Source organism: Petaurus breviceps, unplaced genomic scaffold, assembly GCF_028583685.1.
Source record: "Petaurus breviceps papuanus isolate PSGF00001 unplaced genomic scaffold, PetGlider_PUasm1.0 91133, whole genome shotgun sequence".
In the NCBI taxonomy this organism is placed as follows: Eukaryota; Metazoa; Chordata; class Mammalia; order Diprotodontia; family Petauridae; genus Petaurus; species Petaurus breviceps.
This window is the reverse complement of record NW_027187419.1, coordinates 22921387-22945568: the sequence shown is the minus strand read 5'-3', so window position 1 is coordinate 22945568 and position 24182 is coordinate 22921387. Positions and strand designations below refer to the sequence as shown.

Genomic DNA, 24182 nt, shown 5'->3' with positions numbered 1-24182 from the left:
TGTAAAGAACCCTGCATTTACAGTTAGGAGATCTGGATACAAATCCCAGCTCTCCTATTTAGTGCTGCTATTACCCTGGCCAACACATTTGGCCTCTCTAGACCTTAGTTTCTTCATAAGTAAAATGAATTAATTGGTCTAGATGGCCTGTAAAGTGTCTTCCAGCTTTAAATCTATAATTCTATGGCTTTACTACCACCACATTTAAAGTTTACAGAAGTTAAAGTAACTCCTCAAACCAGTTGAACCCAGACTTGACTTTGAGTGATTCTTGGTACTTCATGTTTCCATGGTATACAGGATATTATATCCAAGACTTCTTTGGATTATAAGACTTATGACCTATCCAGATCAGATGCATAAATGATGCGTGTATTGCTACAAGAGAAGTATTTCAAACTCATTCTCTTCTAGCTAATTATTTTAATAGAGGAAATCTAATAGAAAACAAGTCCTTATGCAGTGAAAAGTTTTAGCCTTGATTCTTGCTTCCAGTAATGCGCAAAACATCAAGCTATGCTTTTGTTGAAACAACTCACTCCTAAAAAACACAGTGTTTTGGGGGCAGCTAGGTGGCTCAGTGAATAGAACACTGGCCCTGGAGTCAGGAGGACCTGAGTTCAAATCCAGCCTCAGACACTTAACACAAAAACTAGCCATGTGACCTTGGGCAAGTCACTTAACCCCAATTGCCCTCCAAAAAGCAAAAAGAAAATTGAAAGAGAAAAACACAGTGTTTTGGGACAGCTAGGTGGGGCAGTGAATAGATCATTGGTTCTGGAGTCAGGAGGACTTGAGTTCAAATCCAGTCTCAGACACTTAACACTTACTAGAAGTGTGACCTTGGGCAAGTCACTTAACCCCAATTGCCCTTCCTTCCCCCCTCCAAAAAACAACAACAACAAAATTAAACAAAAAAGCCTCACAGAGTTTTGTCCCATAAATCATCCTGCACTAGAGTCTTGGTGTGTAGACCACTTATCCAACACTTATTTTCAGAGAAAGGAAAAGTGACCTCTCCAGAAAGGAAAACATAATTTTAGGACTCTGTAAAGCCAATCATGAGCAGCTTTCCTGAGGGCTGCTGATGTGAATAACTTTAAGGATCTAATTACATAGTATAGTGAAGTCTCTGTTTATTCAGCAATAAACTAAAGCAAACCATTCAAGAAACTAAAGCACAACATTCACAAGAGCATAACATAACAACTTATAACTTAAATGGCCACATAGTCTTAAACAAAACATATTCAATAAGTCACAATCTCTTCAATCAATATGAAGCATCCATCTAAAGTCTTCTTTCATCTTGACTTGAGACTGGCTTCCAATCATCCTTAAGGGGTAATCATCCTTAAATCAAGGCCATCCACCCCTAGGTCACAGTAAGTTACAATATAATCAGTCACTACTTAGTATACAAGTAAATTTCTCTTTCATCTTGACTTGAGGCTGGCTTCCAAACCTCAGGGCTCCTCGTTCATGCTCCCAGCTCTTGCCTGGATTCACCCGACTGTTGCCTGAATTCACTTCTAGGTAGCTCTCTACTCCTGTTCACAGCTCACAGAGACTGCTTCACCCTAAGCTCTTCACAGTTTCTGTTTCTAGGAAAACCAAGCTCAGCAGGGCTACAACCATATTTACACACATTGCCAGCACTATCATCTCAATTCACTTTCTGCCTGAGAAATTAACACAAATCAAGAGACAAAATGCTTCTGTCTGACAAAGTAACACCAACACAGAACAATAGCATGCTGACATCACAAACCTTCTCTCTCTTAGCTCTGCTTGGTTCCAGCTCATACTCAATCTTTTATTTCCTCTGCTCCTTCCTTCCCCCCCCCCCATTCCTCCCTTCCTATTCCACTTTTTAAGAAAGTTCCTCCCACCATGGGCCCCATGTGATGACCTTGGGTCTATTAAGGGCAACACAGTGTATACTATTTCCAACAAAGACTTGACACAATCAAAGGCAGTTGATTAGCTGAAACAAGGAACAAAATACTACTTTGTTTGCCATTACAGATTCTCATCACATTTCTTTATAAACAAATGGGCTATTCACAGAAGATCATCCATTTATCCTTAACCAGTTAAGGAGGTGTTTGTCTGTGAAAGAAAGGTTCATGTGACAATTGAGAGGAAATTGTTAGAGTACAGTTGTATTAGCACAACTGGCAGCAGTTAGTCCTGATGGTCTTCCCTTGGTCACTACATCTAAGACTTGGCTTCTCTCTTTTTTGCATTTCTATACAATTTCTAGGCCAAACTTTGAACGTGAGCTCTCAGGAATCATAAACTGCTCCCAGTACTTGGGAATATGTCAAGATCATAAAACAATAGAGTAAGGTGATTTTAAAATGTCCTGGTAAATATGAAATAGACATATCATATATTCATTTGGAGGCAGAAGGTATTATATACTAAGGGGAAATTTAAATACATATATCAATATATGTAAATTTATATTAAATCATATACATATATATATTCATGTATCCTCCCTATAAATATAATGAACTTTTAAACCAGAGCACTTTCAGAGAGATATTATACCTCTGCCACAAACCACCAACCTCATCATAAAGATAACGACTAGACTGGTGATTTCACTAGCTTAGAAAATTCCCAATGAAGAAGCCCAATATAGGTCTGTGCCTTCTCTGTTACTTAGTTTTAGAAAAGGAAAGGCAGGATGATGGAATAAATTAATAAAGTCATATTTGGTACCTAGTAGACTCTTAGATATTTCTTGACTGACTCCTCCTTACTCTTTAGGAGCACCTCTATAACTTGAGGGAGAGATGGAGCCTTGCTCTAAGACCCAGTATTTGTCTGTGAGAGTGGGAATCGAGATAAGGATCTTTAGAATTTACAGATATTTGCCTGTAGCAATGAGAGATTAAGTGACTTGTCTAGGGTCACAGAGTTATTATGTTTTAAGAAGTGAGAATAACTCAGACCTTACTGGTTTGAAGTCTATTTATCCAATACACTATGTTTCCTTTCTCAATTTCACCTAGGATTCATCTTTTTTCCCTGTAAAAAGGCTCACTCCCAAGAAGCAGAATGCTTCTGAGAGGGAAAGATAAAACTTTACCGATTTGGATTTAATTTGGATTTAAACTCCACCTGGCAGACACTTCTACATGACAACATTTTCATTTTTCCCCTACTAGTGTCCTTAGATACTTCAATATTCACAGTGAAATCTTGTCCTGTGGTTTCTCCAATTCTGGTGAGAGCTAATCCATTAGTATGGTCATAGCTTAGGACTTCAACTTCACTTGAAACCAATAATTGACATTTAAATAAGACTTTCAGACATATGATTTCGTTTGATCCTCACAATAACTTTGTTAATTAGTGTAAAGCCAAGCACAAGCAGTTTTCCAGAGGACTGCTGCTGTGAACAGCTTGAAGATTCTGATCACATAGTATAGTGAATTCTCTATTTATTCATCAGTAGACTAAAGCAAAACATTCACAGAAATCAAGGTACAGCATTCACAATGTTATAACATAACAACTTATAGCTAAAGTGGCCACATAGTTTTCACCAAAGTGGCCACATGCTTTTAAACAAAAGATATTATTCAGTGAGTCCTTAACTCAATCATCCTTAAGGGACTAGCCACCTTAAGGTACACAAAGTACAAAGATCAAAGTTCTCCATCTCTAGGTTACATTGTCTTAATCTCTCAGTCAAAAAGTCTTCTTTTCTCTTGAATGGAAATTAGTTTCTACTCATCCTTAACTTAATCCTCCTTAAGAACTACAAGGTACAGTGTACAAAGTTCTTCCATCCCTAGGCCACAATAAATCATGATCTTCTCAGTCAGCATTAAGTACCCAAGGAGAGGTCTTTTCATCTTGACTGAGGATGACTCCTGAATTCCATGGTTCCTCTTCTATGGGTCAAGCTCCTGTCTGAATCTACCCAATCATCACCTGAATTCACAGGTAGGCAGCTCTCAGCTCCTAGTCCAGCTCCTTGTCCAGTTCCATATTGAAATTCACAGTGTCCAGTCCACTTCAAGTTCATCGCATTCCCAAGTTCATTGGGAAGACAAAGCTTAACAGAACCAAAGCAACATTCATACACAATGTCAGCACCATCATCAATTCACTATCTGCCTGTGAAATCAGTAGAGACCTGCAAACAAGGTCCAAGAAGTCAACACAAATCATCAGTAAGGTCCCAGGACCTCTGAAACCCTCCTCCAGGACTTCTGTAAACAGAAAACAAGAAAATCCTCTTTCAGGGCTTCCTATAAGGTTCCAGGGCTTCTGTACAAAGTATTGCAAATACAGTTCTACACAGACAGAACAGATAGAGTGCCAGAATACCACAAGTTTTCTCCTTCTCAACTCTGCCACCACAAGTGTTCCCTTCTCAGTTCTGCTCTCTCCCAGCTTGTGCTCAGCTTTTTATCTGGTCATTAGTGCCTCCCTCTTCTGCCCACCTCTTACATCCTTCCTGTTCCTGTCTTTGACAAGTCCCTCCTAGTGTGGGTTTCACAAGTTCTATTTCTCAACAAAGACTTGACATAATCATGGGCAAGGTTCAAAAGAAACTTGAACTGAAACAAGGTGCTAAATAATTAAATAGCTGAAACAAGGTGCTAAGTACTTCTTTGCTTGCTATTACAATTGGTTGCTATTATAATCCTCATTTTATAGACAAGAAAATTGAGGGTGAGGGTTAAGTGACTTACATAGATCACATACCTAGTAAGTGTTTCAGATAAGATTCAAACTCAGTTTTTTCCTACCTCCAGGTATATTTCTCTATCAACTATACCTGGATGCCTAAATTCTAGACTGCCATATTTCCCTTTCTGATCAGGGATTCTTTGCTTCTTTGACTTTACACATTGACCTTTAAAGCTGATTCATAAGCCAAAGAATTGCTATCCACACTACATTCTGTAATCTAGGCTTATAACTACTTGTCAGGCATCTTCAGTCTTCCCTCTACCCCATGTACTAACTAGATCCAACAGCCAGTAAATCCTAACAATTCTACTTCTCCAGCAGCTCTCACATCCATTTCCTCTATTCTTCTTTCGCTATAATCATCTGAGATCAAGAGCTTATCATTCTACATCTGAAATATTGGTATTGCCATGTAACTGCTCTTGGTGTCTCATCTCTCAAACTTTCATTGGATTCTCACTGCTACTAACGCCATCATCCTAATGTCCTTCTCTGATGACATTCCTCTACTCAAAACCTTTTAATAGATAACCATTAACTAAAAAATAAGGCCTAAACTTCTTACTTGGTATAAGGATGGGGGAAGGGGGCTCCATTGATTCAACTCCCCCACACCCAATTATACTTAAAACTAATTGCCTTTCTTAGGTCAGAACACTTCTTGATTGAATCAGTCATTCAGAACTATGTATTAACAAGGTCACGGCACCTCCTGGAACCACTCAAAAACATTTCAATTAGGACAGGAAGTCTGTTCTAGTGGATTAGGGACTTAATTTCAAACTCAGGAACTTGTACAAAAAGTTACTTCAAGAAGCAGAAGACAACAGCTGGTGCCACCAGGTATACATACTTTTTCAAGGACCTTTGGAAGTTAAAAAAAAATCTGCATTTTCCACAATTTCCCCTTCTACTATCTATTAACAAACACTATGATATAATCTACTGCTTACTTACACAAATATTTCCAGTAACCTAGATTTTGCCTCAACCATACAGAAACCAGAGTTTAGCTAGAAATAAGTACAAATATAATTTAAGGCAGAGAGCCAAACCTCTTCCTAAATGTTAACAATTTTTTCCTGAGTCTTGGAATGATAGTGATCATTCCCCTAACTCTTCACTTAATATGAAGTCCCTAAAGTATCATAGCAAAGAATCATGTGGACCTGAGAATGCTTAAAATAAGCTAATTAGATTAATAGGGAATTGTGCTGGAATTCAATGATCTCCACAATCACAGCCTTAAGGCACATTTCTCCCATTTGTATAATATCTTCTGACTTTTGTCCTCCCTGACTCCCCCATGTTTATCCATCATTTGTTCTTGAATCTAGTCTTTCTCACATTACATCCTATATATAGATAGATGGAAAGAAAGATAGACTAACTCATAACCCCATCTTCATCTTCAAGACTCAGCTTAGGTCAAGCCTTTAACTCATACCTCATTCACCATCCTTCTGTTAAAAGTGATCTTTTTTCTTCATAATTTCAATAGAACTTTTTTTCACAGTTGTTTGCATATATCCTTTCCAGTTTTATTGTAAGCTCCTTGAGAGAGGATGTGATGTGATCATTGGTCTATACTGTAGATGCAGGTGTATAGGAATAAGATGTGTTGAGTTTTTTTTTAATAATTTTTTAATAAATTAAAACATCAGTTTAGTGAGTGAACAAGGTGTAGTTAAAAGATTGTTTATATTCAGAGTCAGGGAGACCTAAATTCACTGTGACACTAGCTCTGTGTTAGGTAATCATCTTGCTAAATTTCAGTTTCCTCATTTTCAAAATGGGGATAATAATATTAATAGCACCTCTGTTAACGTGGTTGTTTTAACCACCAAATGAGATAATGCCTGTAAAGAGCTTTCTAAACCTTAAAGCGCTTTTATAAAGATTTTATAAAGATTTGTATTAAGATCTTTATTTTTTTTACTTCTTGCCTTCCTTCAATAAAAACAAAACAAAATTGGTCTCTGATAGTAAATATATAGTCTTTAAATGATAGAAATGCCAATTTTTCTTTTCTTTCCCCTTTGGTAAATAGAGATCTCTTATCAGACTAGCACCTCTCAAATGTAACAAAACACAGCAACACATAAAATAACTACTTGTGTATGCTCTGTTAAACTCAGGCTGTAACAATGAGCACATATCTCTATAGCAGTCCACAGTCTTCATTAAAGAAAATTTAAAGGCAATTTATTTTGAAATATCTCATATTTTCTGACTCACTAGATGCGCCATAAAACCATGTTGATTTCATACTAATAATTAACATCAACTGAATTGAAACTGGTTATTTCAAAACGTAGCTCAATAGTTTAATCTATTCTTGTTGATTTAATTTGAAATTTGGGTAACAAACTTAGAAACAAGACCTAGGTTCCCAAATTACTTACAGTATTGGAAAAGTTTCTAATCAGCTTAAATGACCAAGGATACAGGACCTACACTAACAGGCCATTAAAGAGTAGGGAAGGTAAAGAGTGTGATTAGAAACAAAACAGACTGTTATACATTTTGATTGCCCTGGCTAATCTAAAAAAATAAAAATTAAATTCTGCTAAGGTGTTAATGGGTTGCAATGTGTTCAGGGGAACCAATGAGTTAATGGGTTGCCCACCTATTTATAGTTTAAAAGCAGCTTCTGGAAACACAATACTGTGCCCTGAAGGAGTAAGTCTAATGGCTAGCTTGTAAGGAAGATATTTGGGGCAGCTAGGTCTTCAAATCATATCACAGAGCCTATTCAGTGCTGACCCTGTCAGCTTTGCAGTTAAAAAGAAACTCCTTTCAGTTTGAATTTGCTTTTGGGGAATGGGGGAACCTAGTTGTTCTATTATGTTGTTAAAGCAGATCAGTGTAGAAATGCCAAAAGATCTAAGATAAGAGATTTTTCAGTAAAAAGCTTTGGAATTCATTCAAGCAATATTTGAAGAGAAAAGAGCCAAGCTCTCTGGCCTTCAGCATTTGGTGTTAAGGACCCTTGTCTAAATGTACCACAGTATTTTTTGAGATTTGTTATAAGTATAAAAGATAAACTTGTGGCCAATGTATTCCCAAAACATACTCTCACTCTTTTTTTTTTCTCCCTCTTATTTCATTAAGTGCCTACCATTGATGTGTAGACTGAGAAAGAGGAAAGGAGGAAGCATTAAGGGCATTACACATAGGAGATATGAAAATACAAATTATTTTACCCCACTTTATTTTATCTTTTTTCTCTCAATATTTTTTAAAGCAAATATCCATTCTAATTGGGTAATTGCAGTCTAGTTGAGGGATACGAAATTGACCTCCCATGTTGTAATCTTTTCTAAATATTAGTGGGTTTTCCTGTTGCAGGAACACTGCCAGAACTGTAGACCTGTATCAAAAATGAATGGGTACCATTAAATAATTCAGTCCATTCTTAAACTTCCATAGAATAGAAGCAACATGACCTCCTGACTTACATTTAGAAGAAAAGAACACTTCATATCCTCTTCATATTGAGATCACCCAGGTCTCTATAATTTGGTAAATTCCAACTGTGTACTTGCTATATCCTGTATTCCTACAGCGACATATATAATGAGTCTCCACAGGCAGCAGGTTAGACAGTAGACAACCCTCACCACCTTTATTTCTCTTCTCACTATGCATGGATGACTTTTATTGGTGGGGGGAAAAATCAATAAACAGGAAATGGTGTAAAGAAATAAAAGAGCTATTAAATGTCTGTTATAAATGTTGTATTGCTTAATATCTCCCCACTGACAACATATGTGTTCACTGTAAGAAGTAGTAAATAACTGGATGAAACCTAAAAATCTTTGTAGTTAAAATAAGATGGTATAGATTTATTTTTAGGAGCCTTCTATCACTGATTAACAAATAAAAAGAGGCATTATCAGCATAATAATGAGGTAGGGGGAGAAATATAAGTTATAATAGTAATAAAAATTTCAGCTCCTTCCTGTCATACATCTAAATGCTGTGTTGTGTTGACAGATCTGGGAAATTTTAGTGGCCGGACAAGAAGTGCAGTCTCTGTGAGGGAAGGCCAGGGGGTTGTTCTGATGTGTTCTCCTCCGCCTCATTCACCAGGTACAGTAGGATTCCCATTATGGATTGCTTCTTTCTCTTTGACTATATATGTTCATTTGTTTGAATGGTGTCATGTATTGACTGTGAAACATCCCAAATGAAATGTCTATATTGCACTTGATAAGTTTGTGAGTACCAGAAGAGTAATTAAAGATCATTCATTCTAAATGCCATTAAGTGGAAGACTGAGTTGCTATGATAAGATTGTTTTATTGCTACTCTAACTGTTGACAGTCATGGTTGTGTCTCTGATTGCCACTACTGGGTAATATATTGCCTGAAGCTTAAGGAGATAAATCGAGAGAAAATAGAAACTTTTTCAAAACTTCTTTGGAGTGTTAGCACTGAGCCCCATGCCTACTGAATACCAACGTGTATCCTCTTTCAGAAGATAAACTAGACACTTATTTGTAGTGTTCTTTACTGCACTGTAGCCAAGATGATTAAGAAACAAATTTTAAGCTTCCAAATAAAAGCATAGAACATATAGTATCCTGCATGACTTTTTGGTACTGGAACTTTTGCTTATAAAACTAATGGGGAGAGATAAGTGGTTTTTAATGGATTTAGTATAGACTAGTTCACTTTTTCGCATTAAGCATACATACTTTTAGCGATCCATGGCTGGTCATATTCTTTCTTAGGCTTGAGTTCTATAATTTGTGATGTTACTCCAAGTTCAGATGAATTATAGTAGCACTTCTTATTTCATAGGGGTTTAGACAAAGGAGGGAATCAAAATCTATAAGCTTTAAAGCCTATGAGATTATGATTGATCTATTTCTAATTAAGAAGTTAATAAAACATCCTAGCGGCAAAAAAAATGGAAAGCACATTCATTTTCCATGTACCCTGGTCACTTTTCCTTTAATAATTTGTAAGAAAGACAAAGTTGTTTTTAAGTTATGTTAGTCATGTAGTAAAGGAGCATAACTCTGGGGTATTTTTTTATCAGAAATAACAAATTATATAGTTATAGCTTTTAAAATCTCCCTCCCTTTGATACTGGACCTTTTTTAGATTCACCTCTCAGTTTTTGTCAACTTTGCTAACAGATTTAAAAATGAAATTTTGTGAAAGTAATGACATAGTCAATAAACATTGAATAAGTTCCTTATTGGAATTGTGGTAACTCATGGGGATATAAATACAAAAAGAAAGATGGTCCCTGACCTTAAGAAGCTCACAGTCTAACGAAGGAAGACAACACACAAAAAGAAAAACAGAAAAGGGAGTGGTTGGGCTCCAACATGATGGAGTCCAGTACAAAAGATTGTAGCCATGTAGAAAATAAAGAGATGACTGACCCAGCATTCCACTTCATGTGGAGGCTCTGGAAGGAGTTCTTTGCTCTACTCAAAGGGGCAGAAGGTACTGAGGGCATCAATGAGATCCGAGAACAAGGCTGAAGCAATCTCAAGGGATGCCATTTCCTTATGATGAGTTTCCTGGGAGACATGCTCTTGAAGGAGTCCAGTCCAAAGGAGTATAGCCAGATAGGAAATAAAGAGATAGCTCACCTGGGAGCCCTCTCTAAATGGCAATTGCTATATGACTGTGAGGCAAATTTTCTCTGCCCAGAGACTATAGACTCTTAATTGTGTTTAACATTTTGGGAATGTTGAAGTGTGTGTATAATATGACCAGAGGTTTGGAGTTGGGGGGGACAGTTGGAGTTTCAAGGGAACCTTCTTGGCCTTACCTACATGAGATGTATACATGGAAGTATAGTTCTAAATTATATGTTCTAATTTTAAAATGTTTTAAAAATCTTTGCTTAATATTAATAAAGGAATAACTTATTTTTCACATAAAATGAGTATTGGTTTTGCTCCCATAGTAGCAATAAATTAAAAGGCCTAGAATTTTATGATATCATATTCAGGGTGTTCCAAAAATTTTATTTCCGTTTGAATGTTTAATAGATTAAAACTGTACTAAGACTTCTCAGATGTCCTGTGCTAATTAAGGAATGACTACTATCTCAATTTGTACTTTCACAAAATTAAAATTATGTTTAATAATTCTTGTGAATGGATTTGATGTTGGAGGAACCAGATTAAGATTCTAGCTGTGCCTCTTGTGTGACTTTGGGCAAGTCATTTAATATCCCTGGACCTCAGTTTCCTCATCTGTAAAATGAACTAAATAACCTTGTTGTTGTCCTTTTTGCTTTGTATTTATGATCCTAGGTAGATATTTTCTTCACTTTTAATGATGTCTATTTAGGTGTATTTCAGTATCATATTCACTGAACAGAAATACACACATACCTAAGGGGAAGGGAGGAAGGAGAAGATAAACTGACACTCTAGAATAGTTTGTGATCCACTAACACTTTTGTGGGCTATGGAGAGTAAGTGCTATTCTCATGTTGTGTAAATTAAACTTCAGTTTGTCCATTTTTATCCATTATGTCTTTTGCCAAAGAAAATCAATTCAATGTAGAAATGACATCTACTTTCCATCAGATTAGCTGCTCAGCAGGAAATTAGGTGTAAGTGGGCTTTGGAAGCTATGAATAAGTGTATTTGAGAATTAATTGTTGTGAGGGGTGAAAGCAAGAGGAACAAAAATCCCTTCCTCATTAGTTTGGCATGGGAAAGACAAACTACAAGGGAAGGTTATTACAGAGATAAACTCTGAGCCATGTTTGCTTTGAAATCAGGATAAGAAAGCAAATGAGTAGAACCATTGTTATGACTGGTTTGATACAAGAAGAGAAAACTGAAAGTATATTCTTTATTTTTCACCAACAGAAACATTATTGATCATGGGACATCAAAAAAAAAACACTTCTGAAACAATCACAAAGTAGCAATGGTCTGTGAAGGGTTCACTCAAGGTCAAAATTCAGATGCTAGGAGATTGGTGACAAACTTCAGCAATTATTTTTATCATTAGTCACCATATGAAGTACACATAACACATACAGTCATATGGAAGAAATAAAAATATGACTTTCTCAAATTTATATTTCAAAATGTTCTGGTAGATTAGCAAGCTGAAAATTGAGAAAATATCTTCCCTAAAGGAACAACTTAAAGTAGTGCCAGAAGAAATCAGCTGTTTAAAACAATTTGTGCCGCTTTCTAAAAAGACTACTCCCTACAAAAAGGACTTGATCTTAACTGACATTTCTCTACATTTCTCTGTTTGCTGTTTGAAAACAATTTTTCATATACACCACCCTGAATTTTTAATATAGCCCCTGTTTAATAAATTCTCCTATTCTAAACATTCTTATTTTTAGAGATTAAGCTTCAATATGTTTATAGAAAGGGCAGTTAGATGATAAAGTGGCTAGAGCACAAGACCTGGAGTCAAGAAGACTTGAGTTTGAATCCAGCCTCAAATACTTACTAGCTATGTAACCCAATTTGCCTCAGTTTCCTCATTTATAAAATATGAACTGAAGAAGGAAATCACAAACCACTATAGTATCTTTACCAAAAAAAATACTCCAAATGATGTAATGAAGAGTTAGATTTGACCAAAACAACTGAACTATAAACAAAATGCTAAAAGTGACTTTTCTACAGAAATCTTTTTTTTTTAAAGGCAATCAGGGTTAAGTAACTTGCTTAAGGTTACATGGCCAGTTATTTCTGGTTGTGGTGCTAAGTATCTGAGCCCAGATTTGATCCCCCGGTCATCCCGACACTGGAGCCAGTGCTCTTACTCACTGAGCCACCTGGCCACCCCTAAGCAATTGGGGTTAAGTAACTGTAGCAGCAAGCACCTCAAGCGCGTCCTCAGGGTTTGCCGCCCATACAGGTTCTTGGATCTGCTTTGTTATAGGAAAGCAACTCAAAATGGGTTAACAAGCTTACTTTAATCAGTCAGACATATATCATTTACCTTGTTCAGGGGAAAAGTCAGCACCCCGAACTTCAAAGTATACAGGCAGAATTATCAAGACAGAAACAGATCAAGTAGACAGATTTCCAAACTGTCCAACCATTACATCCATACCCAGTCAACATCTGGGTTTCCACATCTGGGTTTTTCAAAGCCGGGGGACTCTCAACAACGGCTTCCCAGAATTCAGATCAAATCACAGAACACTTCTCAAAGTGAGTCTCAAAACAAAGCTACACATCAGGGCTTATATAGCCTTCTCCTGGCTCAGAGAATGTAACAACCTTATTGACCCACTGGCCAATCAAAAAGTATCTACTGAAAAACAAGCCTCCCTCCCCATGCTTCTGGTGCACTTTAGCCTAGGGGCAGGGAAGATCCCCATTACAGTAACTTGTTCAAGGTTACACAGCCAGTTATTTCTGGGTGTGGTGCTAAGTATCTGAGCCTGGATTTGATCCCCAGGTCATCCCAACACTGGAGCCTATGCTCTTACTCACTGTGCTACTTGGCCGCCCCTAGAAATATTTTAATAATAATATGTGTATGTTCCCAAAATAGTTACCTACAAATAAAAATTCAGTAAATTAAGCCATATTTTCGTATTGACTCTAATTATATACTGGTAGATGAAATTCTAAAGACCAGTTCCAACTTAAAGATGACAATGAACCTCAACAATGCTCAATGATAATGACTCTGGTCATGGCAGGAGAAATGTGGTCCAAATAAGGTTTTCATTTCTGTGCATCTCTTTAAAGTAGTAGAGTGGATGCCACATATTGGAATAACTTAGGGAAAAGATGCCTTAATTGTATTGCCTTAGTCAATTAAAAAAGAGTCTAAAAAAATCCATCCAATAAAGGCTTCCTCTGCCTCACATCCCTGTCTGATGTGACTACAGTGAACAGAGGCTTCTCATTGCCTTCTGTGGTTATCCTTTGTTGAACTGTCCTACACTGATATTATTTAACCTGTAACTTCCAAGGCTTTCTCGTTGATCTCTTGGGACTCCAAGCTTCAGCAAGTTTTGAGTCTAAACAGGCATCGATTGTATGTACAATCTGTTTTTTTGGAAAGAAATTATACATTAATATCATCATTGGGAAAGTTCCTAATTTAGAAGGAAGTACCCTAAGTAATCCTCCCAGAAACAGATTAAGCAGTTGTGATGGGGTTCATTCAATAAGGAATAATTGCAGAAAGTTTTCAAATACCTGTAAGCTTTCATAAAGTATTACTTTCCCACAAAATTGTCACTTACAGAAGACAGGTTGCCCAGAACTCTGTGAGTTTTACAACAAGATGTGTGACCTAGTAAGAGGCTCTGAATCACCATTTTACATAAGCACTTTTTTACATGAAATAACATAAAATGCTTTTGATCTTCCTATATTGATTCACCAAAGAAGCTGCTTCTATTATCTTATGTTTCTATTACAAAAGTCGCATTTTTTTTTGTTTTTCCTTATAAGTGCAGCACAGTATGAATGATTACCTTTCTAAGGTCTACTGTCTTTTTCTCTGACAGATATCTATCTGATTGCCTCTATCCTCCCTGAATTAGAGGCAAACTTACACTGGCATTGATAGCATGTCAGAGATTATAGAAAACTGAACATTTTATAACTGAGTCATCAGGAAACAGACAGAATTTGTGTCTTTTCTCATAAACAGTGTTAATTTGTGAGTTTTTAATGATAAAGGACTACTGAATTTTCGTTATAAAGGGAAACCTGTCAGACATGCATTAATTTTCCTTTTATACAGAGGGCATCAGAACTGGTATTCAATTTAAATATCTGCTTAATTTTCAGGCCAAATGAGGATAATCAGATACAAAATTCAATGCTGAATCAATAGTAAGTGGTAAACATGTTCTACTGCTATGGATAACACTTTTTATTTCTTTAATTTACTTTTTGAGCTGGTAGTACATTGCCCTGGGAAAATTAAGCCCATTGTCTATTCAGTGTTCTTCATTTCCCCTTCACAATCTCTGCTGTTGCCTCCAAGTGCCTCAAGAATCCAAGCTACCCCTGACTGATTGTATAGTCCCCAACTACACTGCTTCTTGATTCATACCTTTTTATTTTGCCTTCTGGCAAGACAAATTGACCCATCTTAAGTTTATCCCATTAACAGCTGTATGAATTGCTATCATTCTGGTTGCTTAGGTAAATTTTTCTTCTATTCTCCTGCTCAGATCACTCTGATAATTGAGTATGTACTTTTCTTTCCTTTATATTCATGTAATGCACTTCCCTTTCATATTTAGTCATATAGAATCATAGAATTTGAAAATTGAAAGGGACATCAGCAGCCAACCAGTCCAACTTACACCCAAAAGGAATCACCCTCCATAGCATACCTAATTGATCAAATAACATCAGCTTGAACTTCCAATGAGGAAGAATATATTCACCAGCTCATGAGGCCACTCCTACTTTTGGACCTGTACTTTTTAGAATTTGTAAATTCCTTCAAAGGCCAATTAAAGTGCAACCCCCTACCAAAAGGCCTTTTCTTACCTACACTGTACCTCAGCTATTAATACCTCCCTTCTAAAACTAACTCCCATTTACTTTGAATATATTTTACATGAATTTAAACGTGTATACATTTTTCTCCTGTTAAAATGTAAAGTCCTGGAAAGAAGAGTCTTCACACCTAGTAGATTACATGGTACATAGTAAATGCTTGTATTTGATTCACCTTACCCTCTCAACTTACATACTTCATATCTAATTGATAGAAATTATAAAATGTTATCCTAATAAAAATGTTTCTCTGTCAAACTAAATATTTGTGTAATTATTAGATATTTCTTTTGTAGATGGAATAATAAACATATTGTAAAACATGCTCTTACTCATCAGTGAAGTGAAAGTGTTAAAATGGTTAACTTTGATAATCTCTGCCATGCCTTAATATTTGATAATGCTAGCATAGTTTCAATTCCTTACATTTTATTTCTGAACATTCTTACTTTAGACCTATTTATTATTTGGGTTAATGAATATTTTAAAGTTTTAAAAAGGTGAAAAATCAAGCTAAAGAATTACAATTTGATTGCAAAATAAGTAATCAAAATATCCAGAAGAAACAAAGCTTTATATAAACTACATTTTAGAGGGTAGAATAAGAATAACCACAACACACTTTTAACTGGTACTTCTATATGTAAAAAAAGTTTTCCTTAAAACAACCTTAGGAGAAGAACATAACTATTAATATCCCCATTTTATAACTGCAAAAACAGTCTCAGAGAATGAGTGACTTGTCCAGGATTATATAACAATCACTATCAGATCTCTTAAAATTTCAAAGCTCTTTTGACTACATCACACCAAATATTATTTATCTTACTTTTTTTAAACAAAGAATGCATCATAATCCAATTAAGATTTCCTATTAATCAGGTAAGGTCTTATTTTTTGAGACTGCCACCAGTAACTTTCCCAAACCTTTTTAAAACATTTTTGTTGGAAGATAGGACTACCAAATCTATTTTACAAACTAATTTTTTTCCTGACTTTTGGTTTATGTGTTTTTGTTTTTTAAATTGTGTATGATCTGATCCACAGAGTATCTGAATCCAGGCCATAATAATAAAGTTGTCCTAAGCATTTTATGGTGTTACTACCAATTGCCTGATTCTCCTTCTTTTATGCTTCTCTATACCCTGAAATTGGACGGTCTCTGATCACATTCAACACAATTTTTCTCAGTTCTTCATTTACTATCCTTCGATGGTGTCAGTATAGTACAATGTTTATCAATTCATACATTCTCAAAGTTTGAAATAAAACACAAAAATGGTCAAAAGCTCTATTTTCTCCTTTCCTCAAATGATGTATGAAATATACTTTTCTCTGAGAAAAGCAAAAGCTGGAGATTGGCAGAATTGCTAAATCCCATTGTTTACTTCCCAAGAGGTCAATAACAATCACTGTCAGCAACATATGTAAATGAAAAAATCTTGATTGGCTACTGAGGCTGTTATTCATCTACCAGAAAATGAATATTTTTTTCTTTCTTAGATGGTTAAGCACATCTGCCCTAAATGAGTTTGGTTGCCAAGAAACAGCTCTTTGTACTTTTGAAATTCAGGGTTATACTTGCAAAGGAGAGATTTGCAAAAATGAATAACAAAAGCATTCAGAATATCTCTTATAATATACAGATTGGTTTGGGAGTTTTAGAGAATATTAGTATGGATAGTCTTTTCAAAAAAGAAGTCAGTATGAATTGACTATTTTATTTTTTCTATATTGGCACCGAGGAAGAGAATAGGCCATACCTAACACCACCCCTGAAAAGTGAATTGTAAGACACTAGTTTAAAACTGATCCCCAACTTTAAAAAAATCAGTTAAAACCAAGTATTAGTTGTGTGGAATAGTGGAATTCTATAGAAAATATTCATACAATTTGGGATAATATATTTCTCTGCTTATACTACTGGCCATTAAAATTAATTATTGAAAAGTAAAATTCAGGAAATCAATTGCTTGTTTTGTTACCATGATAAGAAATTTTAATTGAGGTTTATTTTTTTTACTCAATTAATAACTTGCCTTGGCATAGTATAGATACTACCTATGAAAAATTGCAATACCTTCCCCCAAGATGTTTTTTTCCTTCCTTTATAGCACCATAGAATCATAGACTAAGAGCTAGAAATGAAATTTCTGATAATCTAGTTCATCCCCCCTCATTTTACAGATGTAGAAATATGTTCATAATCTCAAAGTGACCTGGCAATAGTCTTACAACTGGTATGCCACCTTTAGGATTCAAACTCAAATCATCTCACTAATCCTGTGTTCTTCCCCCTACACCACACATTGTCTTTATGTTATGAAAACTCATAAATGTCTAAACAGGATAAATTCGCAGAACTCTCTAAACTAGGGGGAAAGTAATATACCAGAGGGAAATACAATTTTTTTTTGAAGAATCAGAGATCTCCAGCTGGAAGGGGCCTCAGAATTCAAACCCTTAGTTTTATAAATGAGGAAACTGAACTGAAGTGAGGATGTGCCATGTGACCAAGGTCACACAGATAATAAGGGGCAGAGCTGTGATTCAAACTCAGGTCCCATGAGTCTATGTTCAGTTGGAGAAGTCATCATTATTTCTGTTGCCCCACAATGTCTCACTAAGTGCTAGAGAGTCCAGAAGACCTGGGTTCTTAACTTGCCTGTGACATTTAGAAGTTAAATGATTATGGACTTCTTAGGTTAGTCATTTGTAAAATAGTTACTATAATACATGTAGAATCTATCTCAGGATTATTTTGAAACTCATATGATACAGTGTTTTTAAAGTACTTTGTAAACTTTGCTGTGTGTAGTAACAAAATTAATTCATGAGATTATAGATATTTTGTTGTTGTTCAGTTGCTTCAGTTGTATCTGACCTTTCATAATGCCATTTGTTGTTTTCTTGGCAAAAAATACCGGAGTGGTTTGCCATTTCCTTCTCCAGTGGATCCAGTGAATCCATTTTGTCAGTCAAATACAGGTTAAGTGACTTACCCAAGGTCACACAGCTAAGAAGTATCTGGTCCTAGATTTGAATTCAGGTCTTCCTAACTACATGCCCAGTGTTCTATCCACTGAGCTATTAGTTGCTTCTAGTTATAGATATAGAAAGGGGCATTGGAGGCCATTCAGTCTCTTCATTTCAAAGATCAGGAAAATAAGGCCCAGAGAGATCACTTGACTTTACTTAAGAATCACAAGTGGGGAAAGTGGCAGAGCTGGCATTCAAACCCAAGTCCTCTGGCTCCAAACCTTGTTACATTGAGAAAGATTGTTATTGACTGTCTTTTATAGTCCCATATTCTGCTACATTTCCTGGCACCCAGTAAATATTTAATAAATGCTTGCTGACTAATAAATAGGACCTGGTCAGGACTAAACATTTAAATAAATCGGGGTTTATAGTTCAAATTTTATTTCAGAGAACATAATTTGACCTGAATGTCTGTGGACTAAGGAATCATATTAGCATGAAATTCCATTGTATTTGCATATCCCATGTTCCATTATTATATTTTGTAAAATCTCTCAACTTTAGGACTGAATTTTGACTATGCAAAAATATTTTTCATGCTTACCAAAATCAGTTTACCCAACTCTGTTCAGTTTTCATTCATTAAATATTTCAGATCATACTCTGACTATTTTATATCACTACTGTCTTTTGCCCCTTTTCATATTTCTACCACTTAGCACATAGTAGGTGCTTGATAAATGTTTATTGAGTTGATAAACTTCAAGGATCCATATCAATGAACCCAGATTTCAACAGCTCCATTGCTCAATAGATGACCTTCATGAATTTTTTATTACCATAATTATTCCTTTTTGCTATTCCTCTTTTCAGTGGACACCATCCCCTTCCTCCCTCATGTATCTCTTGGTTTTTCACATTTTAATGTTCCCCTTGGATTCTTATTCTTTTCCATTTTTTTTGGTATGGTTTAAACCCTAGTTTTGAAAATTTTTACTGTGTGAACACTAGCAAAGTTAGTGACCTTCTCAGTGTTCTAGGCAACTCACTAAGAATCTAAGTTACAGAGTTGATGATAGCCTGCATCAGTGGAGGGAGTTTCCTCATCTGGGAATCCCCTTTCCCAATGAAACCACAGGTCTAAGACTTTGAGTAGGCAATGTACAAGGGTTGTTTCTTCAGAAATATCAGCAATAAATTTACCGAAATAACATATACATTGTACTGAGAATGTGAAGCTAAAGCACTGAGATGTTTATCTATTCTAGCTATTTGATTTGTTAAAGAGCTCCTTAGTAGTGGCCAGCTTAGAGTACCATCCTTACCCGGTTCCTAATTCAAATACAATTTAATTGGTTCAGTTAAAAGTATTACAAAGCAGTAATTCCATTTTATGTTATGCTGTGTAGCTCATGGTTTTTCAAAGTTAACTTCACATTCACATCCAAATTAATTTTACATGCATTGTAGTAGTGATAAGAAAGAAAGGATTTTGCAAATCTAAATGAGTTTTTCCTAAAACAGGAGACTATGCTCCTTTATGTATGTGTCACACCACTTGAGAAGACTATTCAAAGCAGAATAATTGGCATCACCTTTACTGATCTCTCTCTCCCCTTCCATGTAGACCTTTCTATCTATTTTAATATGTTAACCATTACAGTAAAGATATCCTAGAGTTTTCTTCCACTTTAGTCACCTGTGGCTTGAAAAATAGTCTCTCTTTTTGTTGTCTTTTGTTTGCTATACCTTCTACTTCTACAGATGAGGCCAGATAAATAGAAGTTATACCTCTTTCTAGGCATCTAGGAGATACAGCAGATAGAGCACCCCATCTCTGGGCTTTTTTCAAAACCCCATTTGAAAGAAGTTATTGTTATTCAGTCATTTCAGTTGTGTCTGAATCTTGTGACAACATTTAGGGTTTTCTTGGCAAAGAGACTGAAGCAATTTTTCACTCTCTAGTAATTTTCCAGATGAGGAAACTGAGGCAAACACAGTTAAGTGACTTGCCCAGGGTCACACACCTAATAAGTTTCTGAGGTCAGATTTGAACCCAGGTTTTCCTGGCTATAGGCCCTGCACTCTGTCCACCACACCACATAGGTGTCCAAAAAAATTGAGAAAACAAACACTAAGAGTCCTACATAACCCCTTCTAAGTTCATGACAGATAGGAAGCACTTAATATATGTTTAATGACTGACTACTTGATTTAACCAGTCCAAACCTCTGTTGGCTCCCTTTTCTTTTTTGTCACATCTGAGATTTCTCAGCCTTGGCAATATCCTGCTCCTAGTCTTAGCTCCAAGTCCTGTGAAGATAACCCCACAGGCCCCTAATGAGAATATCCATCCAGTCTCCATTAATTAAATATGTGTTGCTGAAGGAGCTTCTTCTCCTTGTGACTAACGTTTTAGTCATGAACTTCTCACAGTGTAATGAGGCTGGCCCTGGGGAAAGCAAAAACACCCTTAGTAAATTGTATACTGGAAAATGAAGTTAGGCACTTGCCAGAGCTTATACTGCACCATAATAGTCTCAAGAAATTCATAATGACCCCCCACACACACACACACCAATATGAGGCATCTCAGTGAGAATACAATGGGGAACCCTAATATGTTATAATCCTTTGAAAATTAAAGTATCCCAATTATCATTTAGTTTTATATTGTTAAAAAATGTTCACCTTCTATCTTCACTGAGAATTTCAATTACAAAACACAGTCTGATCTAGTTTTACCAAATATTCCTTAAACTGTTAATCCACTCCTGTCCCTCAAAATATATGTTACATTTATTTTACTTTTTAAATCCCTCAAAACTTGGTCTCTTCTTACGAAAATGGTGCCAAAATCAATACTGATTTCATCTCTATTGATGTGCGAACTCCCTTCATCTATGCAGATCGACAACTTGTCTAATTTATTCACTACTGAGGCAGCAACTCTTAGCGAATTGTCTGGTGCACTGAGAAATTAAACGATATTGTTACACAATTATCATATGCCAATAAGCAAGACCTGAAACCTACTCTTTCTAACCCAAATCCCATCTCCTACACATTATGGCCCCTATGTACAAAGCATTTTTCAAAGCTTAAAGTACGATATAAACATTAGGGAGTAGGGGTAGGAGTAGTAGGAATGAGTAGTACTACTAGTAGTTATTGCTCTTGTTTTGCTCTATGGTACTTCTCAGAATATACCACAGTTATAATAAGTTCCATGGCTAATTTTGGGGATTTTGAATCGTTGTAGTTCTATCAAAATCCAATTGAATTTTGAAAAATTTAACTCAGCAAAATGAACTAAATATTATTCACATTAAGCACTTGGTATGAAATTTATGGTCATCAGTCAAGTCAACAAGAATTATTAAGCATCTAATGTATGTCAACCATCTGATATATGCCAGGCATAAAAAGAAAGACAAAAAAATTTCCTTCCATCAGAGAGTTTACAGTCTAATGGGGGATACATCATATTAGCAACTATGTATGAATAAGATATATACAAGATAAATTAGAGGCAATTGCAGAGGGAAGGCATTAAACTAGCATTAAAGGAGACCTGAAAGGTCTTCCTATAAAAGTTGGATTTTAACTGAAGGATGCCAAGAGGGGAAGATGAATAAGGAGAGATTTCTCAGCATGGGGGGGGCAGTTCATAAAAATGCCCAGAGTACGGAGATGGAGTACCTTTTTTGCCTTTTTTTTTTGGAGGGGGGAAGACAGGGCAATTGGGGTTAGGTGACTTGCTCAAGGTCACACAGTAGGTGTTAAGTATCTGAGGATGTATTTGAACTCAGGTCCTCCTGACTCTAGGGACTGTATTCACTGAGCCACCTTGAAGAACTGTAATGAAGTCAATGTAACTGGGTGGAAGAGTATGGGGAAGGCAGTAAGGTATAAGAAAATTACAAAGTGTACTAGGGGGACCAGTTTATGGGACCTTTAAAAGTCAACCAGAAGACTTTATATTTTATCGTGGATATAATAGGGAACTACTGGAGTATTTTGTAAAATAGATAATAGAAAGCTGCTAAAGTTTATTGACTAATCAGCAAACACAAGTTGTCTCTCTAAATTACCTCACTATAAACTGTGGTATATACTTTAAATTATCTGATTAAAAATAGCTATCTTAACCTTGTTCAGATTTAAATTTGTGTTTGGCTGCCTAGATGACATTGTTTGAGTGGACTCTGCATGACACCCTTTACCAACAAATGTTAGCACCACCACCTATAATTAATACCATTATAAATTTATTCCTTTGAGTTGTGAAAAGTATAGTCTTTGATTCCCTTTGTCCAAAAACCACTAAACAGATTCATTTTGCAAGTTATTAGCATCTAATGATTTGGTAATCACAAAGTAGTTCACTTATCAGGTAAAAAGGAATGAAATGAGACTCAGTGCATGTTAAGAATGAAACTTAGGGCAGAGTCCAGATGGCAAAGTAGAAGCAGGACCTCCCCCTGGCTCTGGCTTCCACCTTCCCCGATCCATGTAAAAAGGGGACTCTAAACAAACTTTAGAGCTGCAGAACACACAAAATGACACAGAGAAGCTAACATCCCACCGAGGACAGCCCAGAAGGCCAGCAGGAATCTGTCAGTGCAGCACTCTGGGAGCTGAGCCCAGGTCTGGGTGAGCCTGAGGTTTTAGCCCCAGGGCAGGTCTGACCAGCCCTGGATACAGGGACTCCAGATCAGCAGCAGCTGTGGCCGTTTCCAGATTTATCAACATATAGATGTGAAGAAAAAACTGGGAGGTCAGTGCAGTCTGGACTTTGGGACCCAGTAAGTGGGAGTGCATTGGCATTTGGCCCTGGGGCAAGAAGCCGCTGAGATGCCAGGCACAGCCAGCCAGTGCCACGTGGCAGCTTCAGCTCCTGGCCTGCAGAGTGTAGGCGGACAAAGCGACCAGTCTGAGGGGTAATCGACCAGTCTGAGGGGTAATCGCTTTTGTTTTAACCTGATTGGATCTGGATTTCAGTCTAGGGTGGAGGCCTTGGGGTATGTGTCCAGCTTGCCAGAGTGTGTGGAGGCTTCAGAGAGGGCACCCATCTAATATCTCCAGCAGCTGAGAAAACTCCAGCATTTGGGACGAAAGCTCCCCTGTCTGGTGGCAGACTCCTAAAGTGGCAAAAAGCCCAGGGGTCAAGTGACTGAGGGGCGACATGAACAGGCAAAGGAAACAAAGCAGAAAGAAGATTCCAAAATTAGACTCCTATTTGGGGACAAAAAGGATGGAACAGGAGGAAGACAGTGAAGTCAGAACTCCTGCACCAAAATCTTCAAAGGAAAATAGGAGCTGGTTATAGGCCATAGAGGACCTTAAGAAGCAGATAAGAGAAGTGGAGGAAAAATTGGGAAGAGAAATGAGAACAATGCAAGAAAATTATGAAATGAGAGTCAACAGCCTGACTGAAGAAAATCATACCTTAAAAAATAGACTAACTCAAATGGCAAGAGGCTCAAAAAGGCAATGAGAAGAAGAATGCATTAAAAATCCACATTTACCAGATGGAAAAAGAATTTCAAAATCTCACTGAGGAAAATCATTGCTTCAGAATTAGATTGGAGAAAATGGAAGCTAATGACTTTATGAGAAATCAAGATGCTGTTAAACAGATCCAAAAAATAAAAGAATAGGAGGCAATGTGAAGTATCTCATGGGAAAAACCACTGACCTGGAAAATTGATCCAGGAGAGATAATTTAAAAATTGTTGGACTACCTGAAAGCCATGATCAAAGAAAGAACCTAGAAATCATCCTCCAGGAAGTTCTAAAAGAAAACTGCCCTGATGATTTAGAACCAGAGGGCAAAATTGGAGGTTGAAAGAATCCACCGATCACCTCCTGAAAAAGATCCCAAAAAGAAAACTCCTAGGAATATTATAGCCAGGTATTGCAATTCCCAGATTAAGGAGAGAATATTACAAGCAGCCAGGAAGAAACAATTTGAATATT

At 36.5% G+C, this 24182-nt stretch overlaps 1 protein-coding gene across 1 annotated transcript in view; it reads left to right on the top strand.

Moving 5' to 3' along the window:
* CNTN5 (contactin 5) overlaps positions 1-24182 on the top strand; it is a 1715246-nt gene that overhangs the window by 1184396 nt on the left and 506668 nt on the right. The window contains exon 7 of the mRNA XM_069080670.1: positions 8722-8817. Coding sequence (XP_068936771.1) covers positions 8722-8817 — 96 coding nt within the window. The remainder of the gene's footprint in view (positions 1-8721; positions 8818-24182) is intronic.